Genomic DNA, 25,038 nt, shown 5'->3' with positions numbered 1-25,038 from the left:
ACTGCTGTGCAGTACATTCAATTTCTCTCAGACTTGAATGCTAGAAGCAATAGGTCTGTGACTTTTGTATGAAACTGATACCCAAACACACGTTTTAATGAACAGCTACATGTATTATGGTATACCACTATCACATTATACTCCAGTCCATACAGTGATAATGTTTTCAGTAAAATCTGACAAAAATGCCCGCAAAATCTCCAAAGTTTAATACATTGCACCTCATCAGGTTTTGTTAGAAGTACTTGTACACATAAAGCTATATATTGACAGAACTTATGACCAAAACTACAGTATCTCCAACAACTTTAATTTACTTTGCTATATCAATAATTTCACTTCAAGTTTTTTGAACTTGAAGTTTGTTGTATTTGACTGAGATGAGAATAATTCTGCTCTGCAAAAGGAGGATTACATTGTATGGTTTCAGTGGCAATCATGGTATTTCCTATTTCAATATTTCACTCAAACACAATTTTTCATACAAAATATGATAAGAAAATGCATGTGCGTTTTGTACGATATGCCTCTCGAGGCAGTGTAGGTGGGTTTGGGAACTTTGCTCAGTCTTACTGTTTATGTGTTTCATGTGTTGTACGTCCACGAAAAAAAGTGAAAAATTTTGGTTAAATTGTCCAATGTCACAACAGTTTGCATATACATGTGGAACAATTACATTTCGCTTCTGAAAATTAGTAAAATACCACAAACGAAATTTTCCCCAAAACTTACAGTTTAATGAACTGGGCACTACATTTTTCTTCTTAAAGAAACGTACTGCCAATGTCAAATTGCGATTTACATGTAAGCCCACCAAATGTCACATTTGCTAAAAAGGACAAACGTTTGCAGATTGAAGGAACTAGTGTATCCCTTTAAAAAATCGTAATTCATGGAGTTCATTAAAATTTCACAGAAACAGGAGGCAGCGCATTAAAAACACTACCAATAGTCAGAGAACTTTAGACTTTTTTCGTTCATTGCAAGTTGAATTTTGGCATTGCTTACGTACTGACTGGAGTGCGCTTTTGGAAAAGGGAGTGCACAAAAGAAGCTTCAAAGACTTCTCTGTATACACAGTTTAATAAACTAATAGTTTGTAACTTTTGCAATATTAAAACTGCATTTTAAAACACGCTGGGGGACATTTTCGAATGTACATAACAACATTGAGGCAATTTTACCTCAATGATTGTCAAGACGAGGTGTTTCATCGATGTTCGCTAAATAATTAATAAAGGTATACTATCAATGGCTAAAAAGCACAAGAAGACTATTCGCTTTATATAAGTATATTACCACATTCAGTGCATTTTCTTAGATAGTCTTAGCTACAAATATTAAAAGATGCTCTTTTTCACGGCTTTTACTGTGACACTTTTTCGCACGGGGCACAGTACGATGAATGATCATACTGGTTTTATACTGTTTCATAACAAGCGAAATCATTGATTCCCAGCGGGAGTTCGCTCCCTGACAAGTGACATTCATACCCAAAACGACTATTGGGCTTTCAAATATAACTGAATACTTACATTTTTGCTGGTGTCAAGAGGCGGTAGGTGGTCCGATGAATTGCCACTGAGGCTGTCCACTGCAGTTCCGGGTACATTGACTCTCCTCCCGGCGGGTCTGGGCCTGCTTGGTCCCGCAGCTGCAACCGTGTTCGACGCCATCATGCTGGTTCCGCAGTTGGGACAGTGCACTTGGGCCTGAGTATTGGAAACGTGCCGGGCGTAATCGGAGTGCCGCACAGTGAACACGATATATCAGTAACTGGGTATGCCATCGCCACACTGGTGGCCCATATCACCTCCTATAATTGCATGATTTGGCATTGAACATGCAAGATCTGCAGCGTGGTTTGTGATTCTGTCAGCGCAAGCTACGACGCCATTTTGATCGATGTCAGCGGTGAAACTGAGCTACTAAGCCAGCCGCAGTTCACAGCTCATTAATAATTAATCGTCAAGCTCCTCTTTTTTCATTCACGCGTATCGATCGTCGTGATGACGGAGACTTATTAGCTGCAAAACGCCAGAACTAAATAAATATTGAAAATTAAACCAAGTCAATATTTCGATTCAAAGGGGAGATGGCACTGCCGACGACCCACGGTCTTCATCCACATCAACGGGACAGGTAAGGGAGGGCGCCACATTCTTTTGAAAAAAAGTTACTTCGTTGCCATCGCAATGTCGGTAACCATAGCAACGGGACGCCTTAGAAATTTTTCACGGAAGTTGCCGACCACTAGATTGGCGTTCACTACTCACAGTTCGGTAATTCTAGGCGTGCTGTGCAGGAAATGTGGTTGCAGTCCCTTCAACAGAGCGTAATCGTCGTCCATAGTCCCTCTATCCACCGACCGTGGATAGAGAGACTGTGAGTCGTCCTTAGACGTCTGTGTTCGGCCTTGGCCAGCTTTCTTTTAGGTTACTCTTTACTCTTATACTTTACCGTACTGCAGCTTCTCTTTAGGTTGTCCTTTACTTGGACACTCTACAGAACTGTGAGCAAGAGTTGCTAGGTAAATTCGCCACATAAAATTGTGATGTGTGAAAATTCCTTTTATGCGAATCTAGTATACTATTAGGATCTCTATATTTTTGTTGTCATTGATTATATCACTCAAAATGACAAAAATTAAAAGCGATTTTCATCCCTGGAATGAGATATTGCCAAAAATTCCCTGACCCTGATGAGTAATATTGGAATCTAACAAGTCTACACCATGCTCTATTTTATATAATAGACTCACATGAACAATTTTTACCTTCTCCTGCCAAGCTTTCTTTATGATGTCTCTGCGTATTGGATGATAAATTGGAAAATCCTTGCCCTCATATTTGGCAAATAAGAAGTGTAGTTGAGTGTGAGCCGTGGAACTAGTGCACAAATAATATTTATTCAGAAATGTCATTGCATTGAATATTTTTTTGCGATAAATATTTACCTCTATAAATATAATAAAGGGGAGCATTGAACATTCAAAGTATCATGAAAGACTTCAATCATTAATTTTTTCATTTCTCCACTCTTCCTTTGCTATAATTCATCAGGTTCTTGAAAATATTTTTCAAATGCTGAATTTATTGAATCCTTGGTCAAATAAAATATTACTCAACCAGTACTCAGTAAGCGTGTTTTCCTGACAGCATCCTGCATGATCAACGTACTATATTAAACTTCAAAATTTCAGCACAAGGTAGATGACTAGATAGACAAATACCTGGTTTAATAATGATTAGTTTAACCCTCTCAGTGCCAAAGTAAATTTTTGTCACCTTTATAAAATATACCCGTCACATTTTTTTTAGAATTTTGCCAAAATTTTGATAAAGAACTGCAGCAAATGAAATGTGATGGCCATTACAAAAAATTTCGTAAAAATTGGTAAAATGTTGCACTAAAATTTTAGTTGGAAAAATTACAGCTGTGTCTGAGTTGCTTCTGACATTACTTGCTTGTCACAGCTAGAGTACTGGATGGATATGATGCTTGATATGTTGCTCTCTGGAAAGGAAGGGTTTCAGCAGTAGATGTTTTAGTGAAGTGTCTCTTTAAGTTCCAGTTGGGTGTAAATGAGTGGGAATTCCATATACTCTTTCAGTTGAATGTAGGAGTAGAATACTAAGACAGAACTGACCAAGTGGCAATATGATCCCCTTGTTTAGAAAATGCATGGCATGGTGCAGCAATTGTCTGTTCCAAAATAATATTTCTCAATGCTTGAGTCAGTCTATAGGCCACTGATTCTCACCTTCCTATATGAATTTGTTTTTATTTTACTACACCAACTGTCAAACATCAGGGCTCTAACATCAATGTCCACAACTGCTAGAATTACCCATCTTGTATTTCAAAATACTTTCTTCCAGATGTCTGTACACATCAACATGGCTAAAAAAATTGAAACTGTTTCCACAAACATGTTACAATTGATTCCACAAAAGATGGAGTTTTGGTTACCGATATGATCGCCATTCCAGAAATACTTTTAGGATCCAAACAGCTTTTTTGATCAGTTCTATGGAATGTTTTTTTTTTCTCTTGTATGCATTGTTATGAAAATAAATATGTTGAAATGAAGCCTGATCATAACATATTTCTGTATGAATTCATTTTTTTGGCTGTGCTTTCTCTTTCCTCCAGTGATATTTCCTATTGGTCTTCACTCCCACAATGCTCTGCTTTCTTTACTGGCAAACTTTTGCTCAAACTTTCCTCAAGGAATATGTCAACCATTCTCTTTCAAAATCAAGAATAAAAATCAGGGGTCAACGTGTAATTTTTGGTACCAGAGAAACTAATTACCCAAGATTTACTGATATTTGAAATTCAAAATGACCGCCATCCCTGTCTTACCTCTATGGAGAAAAATAAAATTTTCGATTTTCAAAAAAATAATCAAGTGAAAAGTTTTCTTATACCAAGAGCTTCAAAACAAACCCCCACAAGTGGCAGATCAGAAAAAAATTGTAAAAGTTTGAGAGTCCGAACATCTGTCCCCGAGGTGCATTCTACCTTCATGCAAAAAGCTGACAATGGTACACAGATGACCAACTCACTGAGCCAACTGACGGCACATTTCTGATTGGCAAATATTTGATAACCACAGAAAGATAGGAAGTAATGTTTGCAGATTTTGCGTTGATACACTAGCAGCAACTAATAAATTAACTTCACTTGACCGTGAAAAGTCGCAATTTAGTTGAGGTGGAGGACAGACTGACATAGACTATATGCATTGTACTCCAAAATATGTAAAGGAAAGGACAAAGTTTAAAGAGGGTTAGCTTAACTAATGCACCTCATTAAGGGACCATAGGTAATTATGCAGCGCATGACAAACCTTATTGCATTTTGTTCTGCTCTGGGGGGGGGGGGGGGGGGGGGGGGGGGGGAGGAATGCATTTTGCACTACTTTGATTGATTATCCTGCACAAGTCTACCACTTTACCATAGTTTCACTGTCGAAACCACAGATATGTGTAACACCCAATCACTGTTCAAATTTTGTTTTGTAAGGTTTTATGTTTAAAAAGACGTCAGGAATTTTGATTATTAACAACTTATTTCACCAATTAATCGTATTTGGAGCAAGTTGAAATAGTAATTCACTGTCGCATTTTTGTACTTCCAAACTGCCATTTAAGGGAGGGCCTTTGAGGCAAAATGCAATGAATTCCGTTTGCCATGCATATATTTCAATTATCCACAGTACCTGAGGGAGAGTATAGTCTTGCATTACACATGTTACATGTGAGAGAAACTTGTGAGGTGACAGTAACCCTAGCAAAATGGGAAAATGTTAATCATAAACACACCACACCGTCACAAACAATTTACAAATTATATTTTTATTTGCTTTTTTCCTCTTCATCTGCAAAACCAGGTGTCAAATTTTGATGAATACAATACTTTTTTCCCCAAAGAAGAGCTTCGTTGCCATGGCAACTGGTTTTGTCAGTTACATACAACAAACTACGAACTCAACCAACACTATCTAAAACATTTCATTTTCTCTTTAATGTTCTACTGACTAAACTACTGTTTCTACAACTCTCCCGTCAAAGTGGAATCATAATTTACTTTCTACAGATTGTTTTTTTTTTCCTATATCAGCCTTATTTACTGCAAATTGTTAAAGTTCTTTTTTGTTAATTTCTACGGCTACTTAAAACTATACCATCACAAAAGCACACTCAATGCATATTAATTTACCTAACTATCTTTGTAAGCAATGTCCTCTTTCACTCACACATTCAACTCTCGCTCTCCAAAAAAATTTTTTTGTCTTCATATTCAGACAGAAATTGTTGGATATACTAGTGTTTCTTTCCATGTTGACACATATCAGCAAAGTTGTAGGTCATGTGACAGTCATGTGATCTCCTGTAAAAAGCACAAATCGGTCAAATATACGGTTTTACACAGGTATATGTTGTGTATATCAAAATGCTCAATTTTCTTTCTGTACAAATTACAAAGACATGAAATTCCAGATCATAATTTTTACAAGGTTTCAGCTAACTCAAAATTCACAAGTACTTTTTTTTCATCTCTCACATAAATACAGTACGAGGCAAAAGCTCAAAAGAGTGAAAACATACACTTGTTGCCAATCTGTTACACGGATTAAAATTCTACGACAAATTCATGATGTAAACTGACAAAAGAGCAAAAACCATTCAATTCTCTTTTTTTTTCTCTTATAAAATGTGACACTGTTGTCTGACAAAAAAACAACAGCCAGTGAAAAAAAATTATGCCTGTGCTATGCATTGAAGAACATGGCTTCAAGAGGCAAAGAGAAAACAGTCATGAAAAAATGATTATCTTGACCGTAAACAGTCAGTCACTCATGCAAGCCGACACAGCCATTCCTCAGTTTTATGGTAGTTGGCTTTTTTCGCTCTCTCTTTCTATTAACCTGCAAAACACAGAGCCCATCAAAACGTGACCAAATTGAGGTGACCTATCACAAGTAAACGGATGAAGAAGTTGACAGTGATAAAGCTTTATACCAGTACTTCGTTTCTCCTTCAGTCCAATGTTTATCCCTTGCATTGTCCATAAAAGTGCAAAAATAAACCGTGACAAAACAGCTGCTCCGACACCCAAGATTCTAAAAAATGCGTTTTTGTCTAGGAAAAAACGTCTGAGCTATTTTCTCCGTCTGTACAATTTTAGAATGTTTTTCTTGTTCTCAAAAAGTTTGAATTTCACAAGATTGGCAAGTATACACAAATAATCAACATTATAGACAAAATAGAACTATCTTTTTTCCATAAAGAGATTTTTTTTTTAAATGTTTGTTGTACAGACAATGCAATGGATGACACAAGACTTTACAAGATCCAACTGTTTCACGCACAACACAGACTAGAATTTTTCTTCTTTCGTTGCCTGAGACTTTGGAGTTATCATGACAGAGAGAAAAAAAAACTAGAAAAAAATCTAATTGGACGTTTCACACATCATACTCATTTACTGGACATTCTCTGCAAGAGTTTCACAGGCCAGTTTTTTTCTTATCATACTACTACAAAATATTTGGCAAAAAACAAAAATAAATGATTTTAATACATCTTTGTTTCAGCTTCTGGAAAGCTTGCTTGTATGAAACTATTCAAGATTAAGTAAACAGGTTTCTAATGGTATCACCCCCATCCTAGCTAGTTTGGTACAGTCACGTGCCCTGGATCGGGTTGGGTTCATTCTATTTGACAACAAAGAAAGGGATGATACGTTTCATAGACTTTAGAAGTTCAATGCAAACATGACTGAATTTTTTATTCTGAATTCACAGGGGAAGGAAAGGGGATATTAAAAGGAGAGTACATTTGTTTTCTTGATAAACTGAATCAACGCTTGCTTACTGAAATACATTTACACATCACACACAGGCACACCTACACCATGCCTGCACCAACAACTCACTGTTTCTCTCTCTCACCCTCTCTCTCCTTCACTTAAAACAAGACCAGTACAATTTTGCTGTGTTTTCCTTCTTGTCTATACAGTTTAGAAAAGCGACACACACATCTAGACCTCTAGCTACTTTTTTTTCACATTAAGGGCACCATAGTTACTTATATTCTTACACATTTACTTAATCTACACAAAGAACTCTCAACTACAGAACTTAAGATCTTTACACAATGAGGCCACTGAAGGCCATATTAAAATTCCTTTTTACAGAAATAATTTTATTATTTTTTTAATTTTGAGTGGCACACCCTCTGGCTGGCAGCATTTTGCTAGTAGTCAGAAAATATTTTATACTTATAATTAAGCATGACAATATGTTTTTTAAAAAAAACATGTTTACTGTGATGACATAATTGTTCTTAAATATCTGCTTTGGTTCTGTTAGAAATCCTGTACAACAGGGTCACATCACCAGGATGGCACCCTCAACTATTCTATAAAATATGACAGGTTTGAATAAACAATCAAATGAAAGCTAGCCACCCAGCAGATTTGTTACCTATACAATGGCCAATCAGAGGGCTTGTCACAGGTCGAAGGGAAAATACCAGTAATTCACCAATATGCAGCCTTATGTATATTTGCTCTTGTGTGGGACCTGACATGGATTTCTCTGGTTCTCTTGGTTTGTTTGTTTGTTTGTTTGTTTATTTAGGCTGTACTCAAAGAACCAGTTTTTACTATTACAGACTGTCCAACTAAACACTGACATCACCATGAAAAAGCAACCTGTCTTACAGTTAGTTATAAAACAACAAGTTTTTACAAACGTTTTTGAAGAAATCTTCAGATAATGAGGATTTTGCCCCTTTGGGGATTTAAAGTATTTTCTGAAAAAATAAAATGTAATAAACACTGTTCATAGTTTTCCAGTGTGTATGTTATCACCAAATAGACCATGATTGCACAAGTCATGATGATGTCATTATTTTAAGTTGACGTGATGTCACATATTTGATGTGATTTTTTTTGTGATGTCATGATGCTCCGGTTAAAAGCCAGTTTTACTGAGCTGGGTAGCCCTGTGGTTGCATGAAACTTGGTTGCGTAGCCGGAGTCGGTAAAAGTCCACCTGGGTTGCTGGGCTGCATCACTTGGTTGATTGGCTGTTGCTGACTAGTTGTGTAACTCTGGCCAGTTAGTGCAGCTGGCTGACCTGGCTGTGTTCCGTATCCTTGCATGTTATACCCAACCATCATGTTGGTATGTCTGTATGGAGGGACAGTACAAAAAGATACATGCATTTACTTAGAGTCGTAATACAACACTGAGTCCTGGGTACTGTACACCCTGACAAAGGACATTTCTTGGCGTAAAATATATCTGTGGCTGTCTACAAAACTAGTGATTGTTTTATCTTTTAATGGATTATCTATGCCTAAATGGAAAATTGGAAGACTTAAAGAAGTTCCTTTCCAAGGAATGGGGCGTGTTGCCAGATCAAGTGTGTACTTGTTAAAGTGTGTAAATGCAAACAGTCTAGAGGAAAGTCTGGCGCCCTCACATGGTCATCCAATTTGCATGAAGACTTCCCTATCCTGACAGCTCATCTGAGCACTTTGGAAGGACATAACTACTACCAGTAAAAACTTATAAAATTATTGTGGCAGTTACTGTATTGAACAGACTCGACATGCGAAAAGTGAACCAAATTACCCTGATATTACTTTTTTGCTTTCTTTCTTAGTTTTGTAATTATGCCTTTCCTGCTACACTGCGTCACCTATATTTTAGTCACAATTTTTATTTAACAGTGGAAATTTTTCTACACAAACCACTTTTCCCTTGTTGCGATTAGATTTATGGCTATAAAAGTGAGCAAAGGAATATGAATTCATGCATGACTACTGTATTTTGTGTCAATGGAACACACAAGAATAAATATTTGACCAGAAAATTCATCACACACTGTTCATATGGGATGTCCCAACTGTCAAGAAGAATCTCACTTCTTTGCCATAGAGGGCTCCCTACCAACTTCTGACCATTCTCTGGAAAACTTCATCATTTTGTGAACTATTCAATCACATTTACTTTCCTATGCTATGAGGTTGTCAATCTTTTTAACAAACAGCTGCAACTTTGGAGATGAGGAAATAACTGAAATCCTCGGAATTCTGCCATGTGTGAAAATGTAAACAACATGACAGGCAGGTGTTTGTACATTTGTCTGGTATTATTGGACAGGGTTTTTGTCTTTTCTATGGGCTAAAAATTTAGTATATGCAAAATAAGTGCTACGGATGGAGGTGGGGGATTTCAATGTGATACATCATTACATTACAGAACCAACGCTCTCTCACACACGTGGATGGTCAAGATATTGGAATATTTCTGAAAATGACTGCATGTGAATGAATGTTATACAATGTTTACATAGCTGATTGAGAATAGTTCGCCAAATTCATGAAGACATTGGAAAGGCACAGAATTCGTGTGTAATATATCTTATTGAGTTGTCAAAGGCATAAGCTGGCATAAGTTTGGCATTTGAGTTTGATGAAAACATTTCACAGATGTCTTCAATTTTTAGATTTTAGTGACCGTCGATGTTGTCTCACTGTTGGAGCCTTTTCTTTGAACATAGTATGCAGTCTTTTAGATAAAGGTTCAGAACACAGATTCAACCCAAAGACAATGTTTGTTCATACTGGAAAGGGTAAAAGAAACTATAAGACTTTTGAACAAACACTGATGAAGGACAATCTTTTGAAATTCATCATTAATCAATAATACTAAACGCCGGTCTGACTAATATCTTTAGAAACATATTGTAGACTGAACATTTCTGTAACAGAAAATGACTGCTACTTCCGTATAGGTTTTTATTACATAAAATCACTGTACTCCTATCTAACAAGATTTCTGGACTTTTTGAGCTGATTCAGAAATTTCTAGATATTTCACTGCAACAGCTCTATACCAGTACATAGAATATGCACTCAGGAGAATTTTCTTGAGTCTACGGTATAATTATGTCAAATTTTAATTCGAGAAGCATACAATAAGGAAATACAAAGTGCATGGGTCACTCAGAGTTATAGGTCAAAATACAAAGTTCACAGGTCACTCAGAGTTCACAGGTTAAAATAGACTCACCCCTGATAGGGAGGATAGTAGTTGTAACTCTGCTGAGGAACGGCTGCAGCTCCAGCCACATACTGCTGTTGTTGAATCTGTTGTTGTTGCTGGGCATACGGGTAGTATTGGTTCCACTGACCCTGCTGGTAATTGTAATAGGGATTATACGTATTTTGTTGCTGCTATTAAAGAGGGGGTGAAAACAAAGAAAAGCTTGTCAGTGTCTTGGGTAACTCAAAATGTGACATTATCAGGTGGAATATTGCAAGTCGTATTCATTCCTTTCACCACTTTCCTACATGTTCTTCAACTGTCTGGGTTAGCAACTCCAAATACTCATTGGCTTCAGTTCACGTAAAGGGCAATATTTCTTTGCGACATTCAATTTCCAAATTTTTGACACTGCTAGTAAGCCAGGAGACTAAATCTACATGCAAGACTAAAGTGAGTTCAGTTCACCTTGTAAACTTAATTTATTTTGTTTTGCTTTAAGAATTTGTTTTGTTTTGTTTTAAGCAATATTTTCATGCTGTTTTTGGTTAAGGCCATGGCGAGAGGAATGAATGAAAACACACACATCACAGACGGCACAGACATAAGAGCAGGCAAATGAACACAGGTAGAAAGATGGAGGACTTTAAAAAGAGAACACCCACTGAGGAAAATCATGACGCCAGGGTCAGCCTTGAGTACACAGAAATTAAGAGAGAGCCAGCGGAAGACAAACAGATATGAAAGTACAAGATAGGTGCATGTTGTCACAATGACAAACAAGTGAGATTTTGTCAGATGCATGTCTAAACAAAAGTGACAAAGATGAGCATGGTGCGTGATATAGATTGACTCCAAGATAGCCAGGGAATGTGTTTATGGACAAACAACAGACGAGACATGGGTTGCTACATGCATGGGATCATGAGAGTCAGAACGGACAGAGATATCCAAAAGTGATGACTCTGTCTAGGAAGGAAGATAACAGAGTGATGCATTGAGGCATATTATGGTAAAGACTGACACAGATGTTTGCATGCACTACATTTAGACTTCAAACAGCACTGTCAAGATAAACACACCATTCTCTGATTTTTCTGTATTCTTACCTGGGCTTGATAGAGGGGATCCGACGACTCCTTCCCCCATGAACATTCACAGAGTGGCAATTGATTTGTGTTCCGTGAATATTGACAATGGCATGGGCTGCGCTCTCATGAGTTGAGAAGCTGAAAACAAACAAATTAAGGGCAAATGAGTGCCGGGTGCATGCAACAAAATGTTCCCTTCCCAATATTGTGATGTTCTCAAATGTTCAATGGAGATATTATCAAAATGATTGCTACAAAAATGTTTATGTCGAAATACAATACTGCTAAAACTGATTAAGTTTGGATCTGAGTGCAAAGTACATGAAGAATGGTGCAACCAAGGCAGTGACTTAAAATGACAGTCAACAGATTTCTTTTGGCAATGAAATCACCCGATGCATGTCTTCTGGTTAACAGTGGTGAATATTTTGAACTTGACCTTGATGTTATTAAGAGACAAACACAAAATCCTGCAGTTGATCCGTTTGACGAGAGATTTAATCAATGGTTCTTGTTTCAGATTCAATGACTCCTCAATAGTTGTTGTAAAGGATTGCACAAGGTTTGTAAGGGGTAACAGGAAAATACCAGAAAATACCAGACTGGAAGGAAGAAGATTAAGAAAACAGAATACTAACCGTATAAAGGCATATCCTTTGTCTGGGAACACTCTGACTTCTTGGATTAATCCATATGTGCTGAAAACCTCTCTCATCTTTGCCTCTGTTGCCAAGAGATACAGAAGATTCAGTGAGTCAGAGAGAAAAGAATACATAGGAGTTTCAGTGTGTCAATCATGTCATAAAATGCAATTATAAAGTCTCTGCATGCATTTCAATGTATTTATGCAAGTAAAATGTGCATTAAATTAACTGAAAGTTGACAATCTCTCAATGTTTTTACAGAACTTCAACAAGCAGGCCAGTTTCCTTTCTTAATGAAATTCCACTTTGCTTCTATTCACCAGTTATCTTTCAAAAACAAATATTTTTCCATGTGGTATGACATCTGTGATCTTTTCGGAGATAGTCATAAACCTGAACCATATCATTTCTGATTTGCCTCTGCTGTAAACAAATTTTTACATTAAACTGCAAAAATTTAACACAATCAGACAATATCTAACTGATAACGGTGCTTCTTATATCCATTTCATCACAGATTGCTGATGCAATGCAACGTTAGAGTCATCGATCATTATAAGAGAGTGATGATCTGTGGTAAGAATAAAATAAAATGTTCACAGTATGCTTTGAGGTGTCCAAATATTGGTTTCATATCACACATATAGAATGGACTCACCAGTTAAGCCACTAGTCACACCTCCACAGTATACTGTTGTATTTGTGTAATTAGCTTGGCTCAGTACTTCATCATAAGTCCACTGCTTCACCGCTGTGCAAATGGAAAAATATACATTTCTGAGTGATGCTGTTTCAAACTCTACTTTTGCCATGATACTGATTATGATCATTTTAAAGTCATTTAAAAGAGTTAAAATGTTATGCACTCAAAAACTTGAAATACTGAGGGTAAAAATTCACGGTAAGCCACAATACTTACGCTCAGTTTGTCTTGGTGGTGGTGGTTTTCGTGTAGCCCAATTAGTACGGATGGCTCTACCCCCTAACCACTGCCCACTCATCCCTTTAATTGCATTCTCTGCTTCCTGTAAATGAAGTGTAATGAAAAAATGTGAGTTATTCTGAAATCCAACTTCTTGCAAATTTCCATGAGTGAAAATATGCAACGTTCATTAAATTAAGTCATTAAGTTTACCATGCTTTAATCCATCAGCCCTTGATATCACCGAAAGAGACCTTGCTTGGCCAAATAAAATACAGGATTGAATTGAAAATTTGGTAATAATAGGGTTGAAATGTAATAGTCACACAGACCTACGAACAACAGGTTGTAGATCTGTAAACACGTGTTACACAGCGCCCTCTATAGTCCCAACTACTCAGCATTGTAAAAATCTACTAAAATTTGGCATGGTGCCATTGCACACCTTGTAGTCATTCACTAATATTAAACATGATAACAATTTGTTGTTGATCTGTCCACTTTATTTTTTGCAATGTAGCTGCTGGGAGATACTTTGAAGAGTCCCACTAAAAAATTCAGAACCACCTGATACATTAGACTGCATTTAAGAAGTATCTGCATATTTGAGGAGGTAAACCCTCATAGATTAGCTTTTAGAAATTGTCCTGAGAAAAACAAACATCATTTGCATTCTACCATGTTTTAATTCTCTACATTCCCTCACTCATTTATTTCTCCCCGTATCAGCTTACGGTTTGAACAAGATAAGAGCAGAATCCACGGGGCAATTATGACAGAATTTGAGGATGAATGATGTTTGATATCCATTCAGGTCTTGTGCTCTTGTGCGCCGCTTATTGGCTTTGCTGATGGCTCCCAGTAATGAGTTTCCATGAAAACAGATCATTGCAGAATAATAATTTATGAGCACAGTGAGGGAGTCTGACATGCTGGGAAAGCAGGCCCCCGAATTTTGTGATTGAATTTTTTTTTAAGCGAATGCTGCAAACAGGTGACATTATATTTGAAAGAGGCATTATGAATATCAAACAAATAAAGAAGCAACTACTTCAGTGAAATACAATTTCAACGTTTTTTTTCAGCTTTGAAGAGATAGCAATTTTTGGGTGAGCATTCTTCTCTGATTTGATTCATGGATGGGTATTTGACGGTAAGTTGTGAGACAATTCCACTGCACGCACACAGGAAAGAGAATGCCAATGAGTGGAAGGCGCGAGGGGAAAAACAGCAAATTTTCAGCGTACTTAAATGCTCAGAAATAATTACAGCCGCAGGCGATTGTTACACAAGGCAGTGTTGTACAGGTGATCCAGGCAATGATTCTCAATTTACACGGCAGTATTTCAGTCGACTGCCGTACATCCCCGAGGTGAAACGGTAAACTCCGAAATGAAGCGAGAATGACTATATGATGAATTTACTGGGAATAGAGCCATAAAGCTTTTACATTAGTTGTCTAAAAATAACCAGGCTGCTGCAACTGCTTGAAACGAAACAAAATGAAATGATTCTTTTTACTTACCGCTTTGTTGACAAAAGAAACGAACCCATATCCCTTAGATTTGTTTGTCTGTAAGTCTTTAACGACACGAGCGTCCCTACAAAAACGGAAACAAAACATCATGTCACCTTTTAATGTTGTGATCAAAGTGTTTAAAAACACATTATTAGAATACAAAAAAGGAAAAATATAAAAAAAATGGAATAATAAAAGAAAAATGGACATTTAAATTGAAGTAAATTTTGACAGAAATATGTAAGGGAAAAACAGCATTTCAAAACTTCCAAGCTCAGACATGCGTTTATTTATGGATCTTAAATGATCTTCTTTGTCTTTTTTTGGTGGGAAAATTTTTTGATTAAAAATTGCTGCACACAGGTACAAATCTGCCATAGAAAAAACATTTATAAAAAATTTTAATGAAAATGCAAGTGACGTTACAAAATTTGTTGATAGATAGATGTGTACCAAAGAGATTAAACAGTATGATATACAATGCCATTTTTTCACCCGTTTTCACTTATTTTTGGCAGTTGGTTCTTTAACGTCTCCGGCCATCTATATTTCATTTTTTTAAAATTGGATTTTGACTCATTACTACTACCAGTCACAAACTGTATGGCATTGTAGATCAATCGCACAAATTAAAAAATTAAAAAAGGTAAAAATATTTACAAATATATATAATATATAGAGAGATATAAAAAAGGGGAAATGGACACAGTAATAGAAAGACAAATGCCATTGGAAATGCACAAACAAAGACCAAACTGTCACCTAACCAGTCCAATACAAAGCTCTTCCAAGACATTATAAAATAATAACAAGAACCAACAAGATACACATAATCAAGCAGATATGCCTTCAAAACTGCGAGTTTTTTTAAAATGTCTTTTGATATTTTTTAGCCTTTTTGGTCGGCAATCTTTTTAACTACATGCCACAAATTATGAAGGAAACCCAATTGGTAACGATGACTTCTAAATCTACAAATTCTGAATCGGCATTCACCAATTTTCTCCTCTAAATTCTTTCTACTTTTTACACTTTCATCCTGAGTAAAATATCAGTACATTTTTTCATTTGAAAAAACAATCAAGGAAGATGCATGCATACAATTTAATCATTGCAAACTTTCTCTGCCATGAGAATCTATGCATTTTTACATGCCAAAATTCTTTACGATTAGAAATCTATTTCTCTGATGCCTAATGATCAATTTTTAATCTAAAGATGTTAGTAGCAGAGCCTACAAGATCTACTTTGGAAGTACTTAGTTTCTATGGCAACAGGAGCATGATCACGGTGCCTGGCAAAACTATTTGGCTAACAGCTAGTGGAGCGGGATGCATGCTGACCAAAAGAGAAAAAACTTGACTCCAGAAAAATCTACAACCATGACATATAATGGCAAGTATGTACAGAGATAAAATGGCTCTTTTGGAAAGTTTTTTTTTTTTCGATTGTTCGCCAGATTCAAAAATTAATACGAAAATGAATCAAAATAGCTAGGCTAATATAGAAGAGTAATCGTGTAACATTTAAAAAACACAGCAAATACCCAGCGTAAACACAAGACAAGTAAGAGATAGTCAAAAGTAGGAAAAAAAAACTAAAAAGTAGGAATGAAAAGGCATACGTAGCCTGCTTTGTTTACAATGCTCATTTTATTTGTTGGTAGTAGTATTCTACGCTTTCTTTGGGTTGGGGTCCAATTTGGTCGGACAGCCGATCAAACGCCGCTGAAAAATTTGGAAATTGATAAAGAGGACTCAGAAGTCTTGATATAATAATTGAAGAGAGAGAAAAGAATGGACAGGAGAACTAAAGATTGGAATGATTTACACACATACTAAATGTAGGAAGGAAAGGTAGCCGGTAGGAAAAATAAAACGAAAACATTTATAGTGGACTCAAGCACCAAAATAAATATAAGAAAAACGCATGATGTAACAAATATAATTTGATGTATTTTTACTGACATGTTTTACAAGCTTGTGAGTTGCTGAGAGGGCTAGAATAGATTGACACCTTTTTTTTTTTTTTTGGTAGCGGCTGTTGATGATTGCGTGTGATGACATGTCAACCTTTTACTTTGTTCATTTGTGAAAGCTGGATGGATCCCTGGCAGTATTGCAGACTACAACATTAGAAAACTCGAAAAACTTCTTGCAGCCAGGAATTTTGAAAATTCATCTTCTGCACTGACTGACGAATAAATCTTGTGAATTTTCTGAGCAATGGTCGGTTGTGTTCTCTGAGAAACACATTGCCTCTTGAAAATATCATTTATTTCAATTTTCAAAACATCTGATCTTTTCAATACTTTTCTTCATCTTCATTGGGAGGGGTTCTTTCATGGGGCCTAAAAGGTCAGAGTTCATCACATGCACGTTGCACCAGCCAATCAAAGATAAAATATTGTTGTTAGCAGCAATCGCATTGCAGTTATTGAGCTGAACGTTATAATGAAGACAAATTTATCCGATAAATTGTGGGGTGACTTCTTTGTTGGTGTGACAGAATTTGAATTCATGAATGCTGAATAAATATGCAAAATGAAATAACAAACGGTAATATAACAAAGGAATGACACTAAAATTATGTGAAGAAAATTATCGGACATTCCATCAATTTATGAATAAACACTGGGGACAGTAATCACAGGAAAAGACAGATGAGGGAATCGAATATCTTTAATGATAAACTGAATATTGTGGCGAGGCTGCACCGTGATATAATACTCACGAGATTTCCCCAAAGGCCGAAAATGCATTCTTCAAATCTTCTGTCTCAACTTCAGGAACCAAATCACCAACAAATACATGATAATGATCTGTAGAAAAGGAAAAAAACAGGAAACAAGATAAGTCAAATTTTCTTGTTCATTCCTATAAAATATATATAACCGTCGTCCTCCATCAATTTCGCTGTTTTATTTTGGAATTCGCAGTTTGACTGAAGGAGCTCACAGGACCCCTCTGCTTGCTTGGAATTCTGGGTGACTAGTTCTATGTCACAATTCGGCTCCAGAATCTCTGTTTTGGAAATTAATATAAATTACCCTGCATAGCAGCTGAAAGATAAAACAAATTCTCTGTCTGATGCATTTCACCAGACTTAACACACTGCCAGCATAAGCCCTACATCTTAGAAAATAATTTACCACTAATCCAACCAGGCAGACTACACCTCCTGGGTAAAATAAATATAACACAGTCAAAATGCCAAAAACATAGATTTTCACGAAAAAAACGTTACACCTATTTTTATGAGCCTGAAAAAAAATGTATTACATTTTGACAGACAGGCATTCTGCCTTTACTGTACAAATGATTGATCATTGGTTGTTTTAACTTTTTCAATACAGCATGTCTTGAAATATCAAGTATTATTCATATGTGTTCATGGTGACCAGATGGACTGAAAAGCTCCAATTGAACGTTCATGTTAGTATTGTGTAAGAACTCTTCTGAAGAAAGTGGCTGCTCTCCAAGGGTGACCTCACGCGACCTTTTGCCAGTAAACCACTCACACTTGGACTGACCACAACTTGATGGTGATTGATAGAAAATATACCATCAGCTTATTTGCCATGCTAGAGGATCACAGAACATTTAAAAGACACATCATCTGGTGTGGTCTTATGGTTACTAGGAGTACCTCCAGAAACTTTCAGGGTAATGTGAAAATAAATATGAGAGATACACTATTCCCCTGAGAAACTCATCCATTTCTGTTACCATGGTAACAGTCAGCCCTCAGTACTTTCTACACAAATATCGCAGGAAAGACAATCTGTAAGAAGTATACGATCAATTAATTGAAATGTCAAGTGTGATTGATTTCATCATGTCTGTTTTGTTTGTTTTTTGAAAACACTTGTTTATTCAGAGCCAGACAGAATGTCATCCCCGGCAGAAACATGGCGTGACTCTAGGTGTTATTAAACTTAAAGTAACCCAGACATGAAGACTACTAGCTGCAAAATCCAGTTTCAATATTTGCCGACCGTTAATCTAGAAATAATGGCCTGGGTCCTGGGCGTGGAGAGCCCGGGCTCTCAGAACAGTCATGGCTGACACAGTGCCGCTGATAGATCTAATCAAAGTACTTGTATTACAACTGATTAGGAATATCACCGGGAGCTTTTTCGTAAACACCCATCTTGATTCACCTGTAGTGTTTCTGCACAATCGTGATCAGTTTAGGTTGAGTACGACCACAAAAATGATTCGAAGGACATTGCTTTGACTCCAGAAGAAGGCCATTAGCCGAGGAACTGAAAGGCAGCCGGCAGCTAAACTGTCTTTTTCTTTCCATAAAGTGAACGGAAGATGGAATTTGAAACAACTGCCTATCAAGCTACGGTTTGCACACGTGTAACTTGATGCTTAGTGGCAAAGAAACCTGACTTCAAAGAACATATTGAACTATCTTTGAGTAACGAAAACCTAGGATCATCGTTAAGGTGTACATTTACACATCCACAGACACACTACATAACTGAACTCATTCTCTGAAGCCAAAAAAAAAGAAGGGGGAAAAAAATTTGCACACATGTCATATTAAGCCTAGACAACCTTTCAGGCATATTGCATATCGCACACTGCTAGATGAGATGGATTTACCAACACAAATGAAAATACCCTGTGAACCATATGGTGGCAACTCGATGTTCTGTAGTACAACTAATATACAGGGGCATATTGCTGCCCTACGGGGTCACTGCAAATTGATTCATTTCGATAAATATTAAAAGTCTGTCAAATATTGGTTAGTCTTGTTTTCTTTCACTTTGTTTGGAGACATAGGGTAGCAATTTTCAATAACATGCATGGCCTGTGACAGATGTTGGCAGTTCTGTCCAAGATACAGGCAACTGTTTTTTTCCCCAGAACAATGTCTCAATTACATGTTTAGTTTCACCAGGTATTATACAGGCCCAAAGAGTTTTTTACATCATCAATGAATAGGTCGAATGGTCAACATCAGACAGGGGGACTATCAATCATCCTGAACAGCCAATCACAGGGCATACATCGGACAGGGGGACTGTCAATCACCCTGAACAGCCAATCACAGGGCATACATTAGACAGGGAGACTGTCAATCATCCTGAACAGCCAATCACAGGGCAATATAAACTGCTTCTTCTTGACTGCCTGTCACAAGAAATTTCATTACAGCAACTAATAACCAAAAATTGTCCGGATATTAGAGACAGCAACTTTCGCAAGAAAAATGAGAAAAATTCAAACAAATAGAAAAGTTTCTGAATTAAAATGAAAAAAAAAGTTATGTCTAATAAATCTTGCTGGGAAGCCAAGCGTTGTACAGGGGAAATATCAAAGACAAAACAAACATGGCTCTGCTAATTGCTTGTGTCATTCCCTACTCACGAAATACAATGGCAATATTTGCACAAGCACTTTTATTTTTGCATTTATTTGCAATAAATATTATTGCAACTTAAAAAAGATCCCGCAGAAAAAAACACTGGTATGTTTAACATACAGACTATCTCCACAGAAAGTTGCTGGCCTCTACCAGCAGTTTATAGCTGTCAATATTTGAAGTGGCACAAACCAACATGAACTTTTCTTTCCACAATTGAATGATTGTGCAAACATGAGAGAACACATCTGTTATCTCCTGAAACAATAAGACGAGCACATGTCTAATGTTTGGGAGAGGTATTAAACATCACAACTGGCACTGACAAGCCTATTATGTTTTGGGTTTTTTTTTAAAAAGAGTGATGTTCAATGGTTGTTTAGTGAAACCATTAAAAATTCTACTGAGAGGCAGGTGGGCGTCAGGGCGGTAAGTTGAAATACTTGACTTCATAATGTGAGTCAAACAGAAAACACTGAATAACATTTGTTGGAAATTTGGAAAGAATATGAATATTTGATACAGGTGGGTCTTGCGATCAGACTAACTCTTCAAATCTTGTTCCTTTTTGAAAGCAGTAAAACTTATCCCACCGATAACAAAATATACACTTTTGTAAAGCTTTGTGCCTGCCATCAAAGCAATGAGTATTTGAAATCATTTCACAAAGAATTCTACAGAACCTTAAGTCAGACAACGACAGACTCCAGCAAAAAATGCAGGGGGGGGGGGGAGAATTAAAGTAATTAAGATTCAACTCTTGTTCATGGACTGGCAGACAAGTGGTAACGTTTATTCAAATTAATCAAGCTTGCATGGCTGACATTTTCATGGATATGGCCCTCCGTTCACTTTCCATCCTGTTTCAATCAATTTCAGTAATAATCTTCAGTAATAGCGGCAATTTGACATGATCGTTGAGCAGCGAAGTGAAAAGACCCTACCAGTACATTCACCATTGACTGTGCATCTGTTTATTTTTCACAATCATTTCAAACACAGCAACGTTCGGCCGCAAATTCTCGTACGGCTTTGCATCGGAGCGTTATTCAACAGAAGTATAACGTTGATCATTTTTCATTTGACCTCGGTAGCGTACACTGTTGCAGCTGTGTCCTGTCGTGCCGACGATCTTTTGCTCAAAATAGCATGTAAGTTATCAAAACATTCAATAAAAACAATGCTATGTTTAAAGTATTTCCCTCAAAGTCATCAACCAGCATGAAATCAATATAATTTTCTTATAGTACAATGATGCAGTCAAAACTGACAAATTTGTTGGTTTGTTGCTGTAATTACAGACACTTTTTCTTCAATTCAACAATTTCATAATTTTCAACAATTTCCTAATTTTTCACATTCTTGCACGTGAAAATGCCGAATGAAATACTCTTACAAAATACAGCGAATTTCAGTGATAACAACAAACTGGTTATAAATGGCAAATACAAAGAAAATCTCAATTTTTTACAATCTAACCATATTAAATCTAGTCCTCAATTCAGCTAACACATTATTGACATTCTGAAACGCTCTTCTATGGCAACGGAGTGTGATTTTTTCATCGTCTCTCCTATCTCTTGATAATTTCTGACTACAAAATTATTAGATTAAATTTTTTCGACAAGCTGGTATCACCTGGGAGGCTACGTTATGTCGTTGTGGACCGTCATATCTGTGAATGACTGCAATTTTGTCAACTTGACTGGATCAGTTTTTTCAGGACCTTGGGACAGAAAGGACAAGATACTTGTCATAAATTGGAAACGAACATGTCACTCTCGTTTCGTCATGTTTAATGGCTTTGTACATTGACAGCGATACACAGAAAATTCATTTCCCCTTCAATTTCTACTCAAATATCCATCAACTTGTCACGGAAAAGGACGTTAGCAAACACAGGATAGCGTTTCTCCCACTGACAACAGAACCTTCCTTCTCTTTTTAATTTGATTCCCTTTCTTTCTTCTCTTCTTTCTCCGGCAAATGATATCAGCAGAACCACGGAGCACAAAGCACTTCTACGGAATTTGAATGCATCAAAAGGGAAAGACAGTCTAATGTGAACCAGCTGTGACAACTAAAACCAGATTCAGGCAGAATGAAAATGTACCAAAACCCAGTGTAGCGGACATAACCGACCAAACAGGTGTATACTGGACTGTACCACTTAATTTACAGGTACGGCAGTATTTCAAAGGATGGAGCTGCTAAGTATCAAGGATGGGCATATAATACACGATGGAAATATGATGATATTATGGCGGCTTAACTGGTTGGGACAGTTTTTTTTTTTTTTTCTGGTGGCACTTTTCCCCTCTCTCAAATTTAATTATAAACTAAAAGAGTGGTTTCACAGCTACACTATTTTGAGCCCTAGCAAACCAGGAAAGCTGTCTAGCGTCAAACTGTCTGTGGCTGTACATCTCTAATTTCCTCTTAAAACTGTTCGAGTGATTTTCCCGAAAAACGCAATGCCTTAATTACAGTGATTACAAAGGTGAATTGAGAATTCCTCTCATCTGTTGATATAGAGGTATCGCAAAAATTCCTCCTCGGAATTCCAATTCCAGTCATGTCGCACTAATACAAACAAGATCGTATCTTGTTCGTATTTTTGCCTCTCACCATAATGGAATATTTTATCTGTCCTGCGATCAATTCAATTCCTTATCTATAATCACAATATATGGGTGTCCCAGTTTTTTTTCCCAATCGGTAACCTTTGCAGAACGGCTATCCACAGTAGTTAAATAGATTAGATAACTCCTTTCTGGCCATTATCTATTTCCTTATCACATTTTCCCATCTCCCATTAAAATGAAACTGTCATATTTTGTCAGAGTGTTTGGAAAATTTTCATTTCTAAATTTGAAGAATGACTCCCCATCAGCTAATTCATTTCACATTCTGCTAAAAACTTGATGTTCCTAAGATTCCAAACATTCAAAACAAATGGTGTCTACTGTATGATTGATACTTTGTATAAAAGACCCTGCTTTTATCTTCGGTGACTTTCGCTATCAATATTTACACCAGTGTAATACATGTATATGATATATCGCCTCCTATGTCTTGCAGGGGAAAACCGTCCTGGCTGCATACAAAATGCAGTATCAGTCACACAAAAATTATATGTCATTCACACTTGGTTGTGAAATTTTGGAATGAACAAGGAAAAGAAAAAAAAACACCTTTATTACAAGAAATCGTGCAGTTTGTATTCAAATATGACAGGACATAATATTGACATATTTTATGTATGCGACACAAAAAAACTAAGAATAACAACTTTAAATGAAGTACTGTCAGTGATCTAGAATAGAAAGCACAGGCCCCTATAAAATAGCCAGTGGCTCATACCTACTTTTTTTGCCATCAAATGATTTCTCATCGACTGAATGAAGTTGACGCAAGGAAGTGTTAACACCGCTGCTAAAATTGCATTTACTATCACTGAAACACTGAAAGTCATTACAGCGAGACGTGACTGACAAAATTTACAAGCTACTGATGACACTCAATGGTATGAGGTCTCAATATCACCCGCAACTTGGATGAAATATTATGAAATTTCAATTGACAGGTCAGTTTCCCACAGAACTGGAGTTAACTGCGACTGCTGGCATGATATCAAACCGTCTTTGCTGAATGATCAGACAGGAAAACATTCATTTTCAGACACAAATTCCATTCGGCAATTACCAAATTTTGCCTGGCGCCCAGGTAGCAATACCCCTAAAGGTATTTTCCCTGTTCTCATCTGACGTGATAATCACTCACGATGATTTAGGAGGGAAGCAGACAAACACAGAAAATCACCAGTACACTGCAAAACTCATCCATCAATACAGAAAAGTTTGTCATTTTTATAGAACAAAATATCACCTACATCATAATACGCTGTCTCCCCTCACTTCCATGGGAATACAGAGTCAACACCTGCCGCGGTTCAACGACAAATTTTATTTTCCAAACACGACCACACTTACACTAACATGCACTGTGGAGCACTATACATAATAAATACAAACCACAAAATAAATTAAGAAAAAACTTAAAAGATAAAAAATAAACAAAGCAGTATTGACAATTAGGTCTGTTTTGACTTCATGCAACACTTCCTGCTGTTTTTATATTCTACCATTACAGGTCATACCTCTCCAAATTGAGATGTATCGAGAGCTCTTCCTCGCTTATTTGAGAACAGTTCCCCTAGCTCCTTTGTAAAGTTCTACATCTTTGTAGAAAAACATCATGTACAGAGACGGTCAGCGATACATTTGTTGTGGATAATTTATGACATGTATCAGAAAAGGGATATTTCTGAGTTGTTTCTTCAGGTAATCAGCAGAGGAAATGTATATACACCTATTCTACAATACTTTTATTGTGACGATTCTGCTAAGAAACATTAATGTGGGAGAGAGAGGTGGGGTTATAAACTTATGAAAGCACACCTGTTTTTCTTTACACAAACTGCTAAAAATATTATCATGTTGGGTCCATATCTTCTGTAAATGTTTTAGACAATTTTCAATCAAGGGTCGAAAACAAAATTTGCCAATATATGTGATAAAACCAACAGAAATTCCTCTTTATCAGCAGCTACAGTTCATAGATTTGACGGTCTGTTCAATACCTGCACACACATTTACGAAAACAACATTGTTTCGTGATTTTTACACCCTCATAAGATTTGATCAGTTAATGTTAAAAAAACACCTTCCTGTTCAATTCCCTAGAGAACGCTGCTATCTTTTGAAAATGAAAAAAAGTATGATGATAAAATGACAAATCTATGATGCACTGTATCAGTTTTTATCAAATGAATATTATCACTTCTTCCCATGACTGTCACTGGAAGATATTATAGGTCATATGAGAAAAAATAAGAAGGGATGTTCTTTG

At 36.6% G+C, this 25,038-nt stretch overlaps 2 protein-coding genes across 2 annotated transcripts in view; both read right to left on the bottom strand.

The window, feature by feature from the left end:
• The window catches only part of LOC139120600 (probable E3 ubiquitin-protein ligase HECTD2), a 45,889-nt gene extending 43,840 nt beyond the window's left edge, over positions 1-2,049 (bottom strand). The window contains 1 exon segment of the mRNA XM_070685108.1: positions 1,536-2,049. Coding sequence (XP_070541209.1) covers positions 1,536-1,679 — 144 coding nt within the window. The 5' untranslated portion in view covers positions 1,680-2,049.
• Positions 2,050-5,342: 3,293 nt separating this feature from the next.
• Positions 5,343-25,038, bottom strand: part of LOC139120599 (nucleolysin TIAR-like) — a 110,404-nt gene continuing 90,708 nt past the window's right edge. Inside the window, 9 exon segments of the mRNA XM_070685107.1 lie at positions 5,343-8,706; positions 10,597-10,760; positions 11,679-11,725; positions 11,728-11,798; positions 12,299-12,383; positions 12,963-13,055; positions 13,224-13,329; positions 14,752-14,827; positions 17,479-17,566. Coding sequence (XP_070541208.1) covers positions 8,502-8,706; positions 10,597-10,760; positions 11,679-11,725; positions 11,728-11,798; positions 12,299-12,383; positions 12,963-13,055; positions 13,224-13,329; positions 14,752-14,827; positions 17,479-17,566 — 935 coding nt within the window. The 3' untranslated portion in view covers positions 5,343-8,501.

The sequence above is a fragment of the Ptychodera flava genome, chromosome 20 (assembly GCF_041260155.1).
Source record: "Ptychodera flava strain L36383 chromosome 20, AS_Pfla_20210202, whole genome shotgun sequence".
NCBI classification, from domain to species: Eukaryota; Metazoa; Hemichordata; class Enteropneusta; family Ptychoderidae; genus Ptychodera; species Ptychodera flava.
Note: the sequence above shows the minus strand (reverse complement) of the source record. Positions and strands in the feature narration are given on the sequence as shown.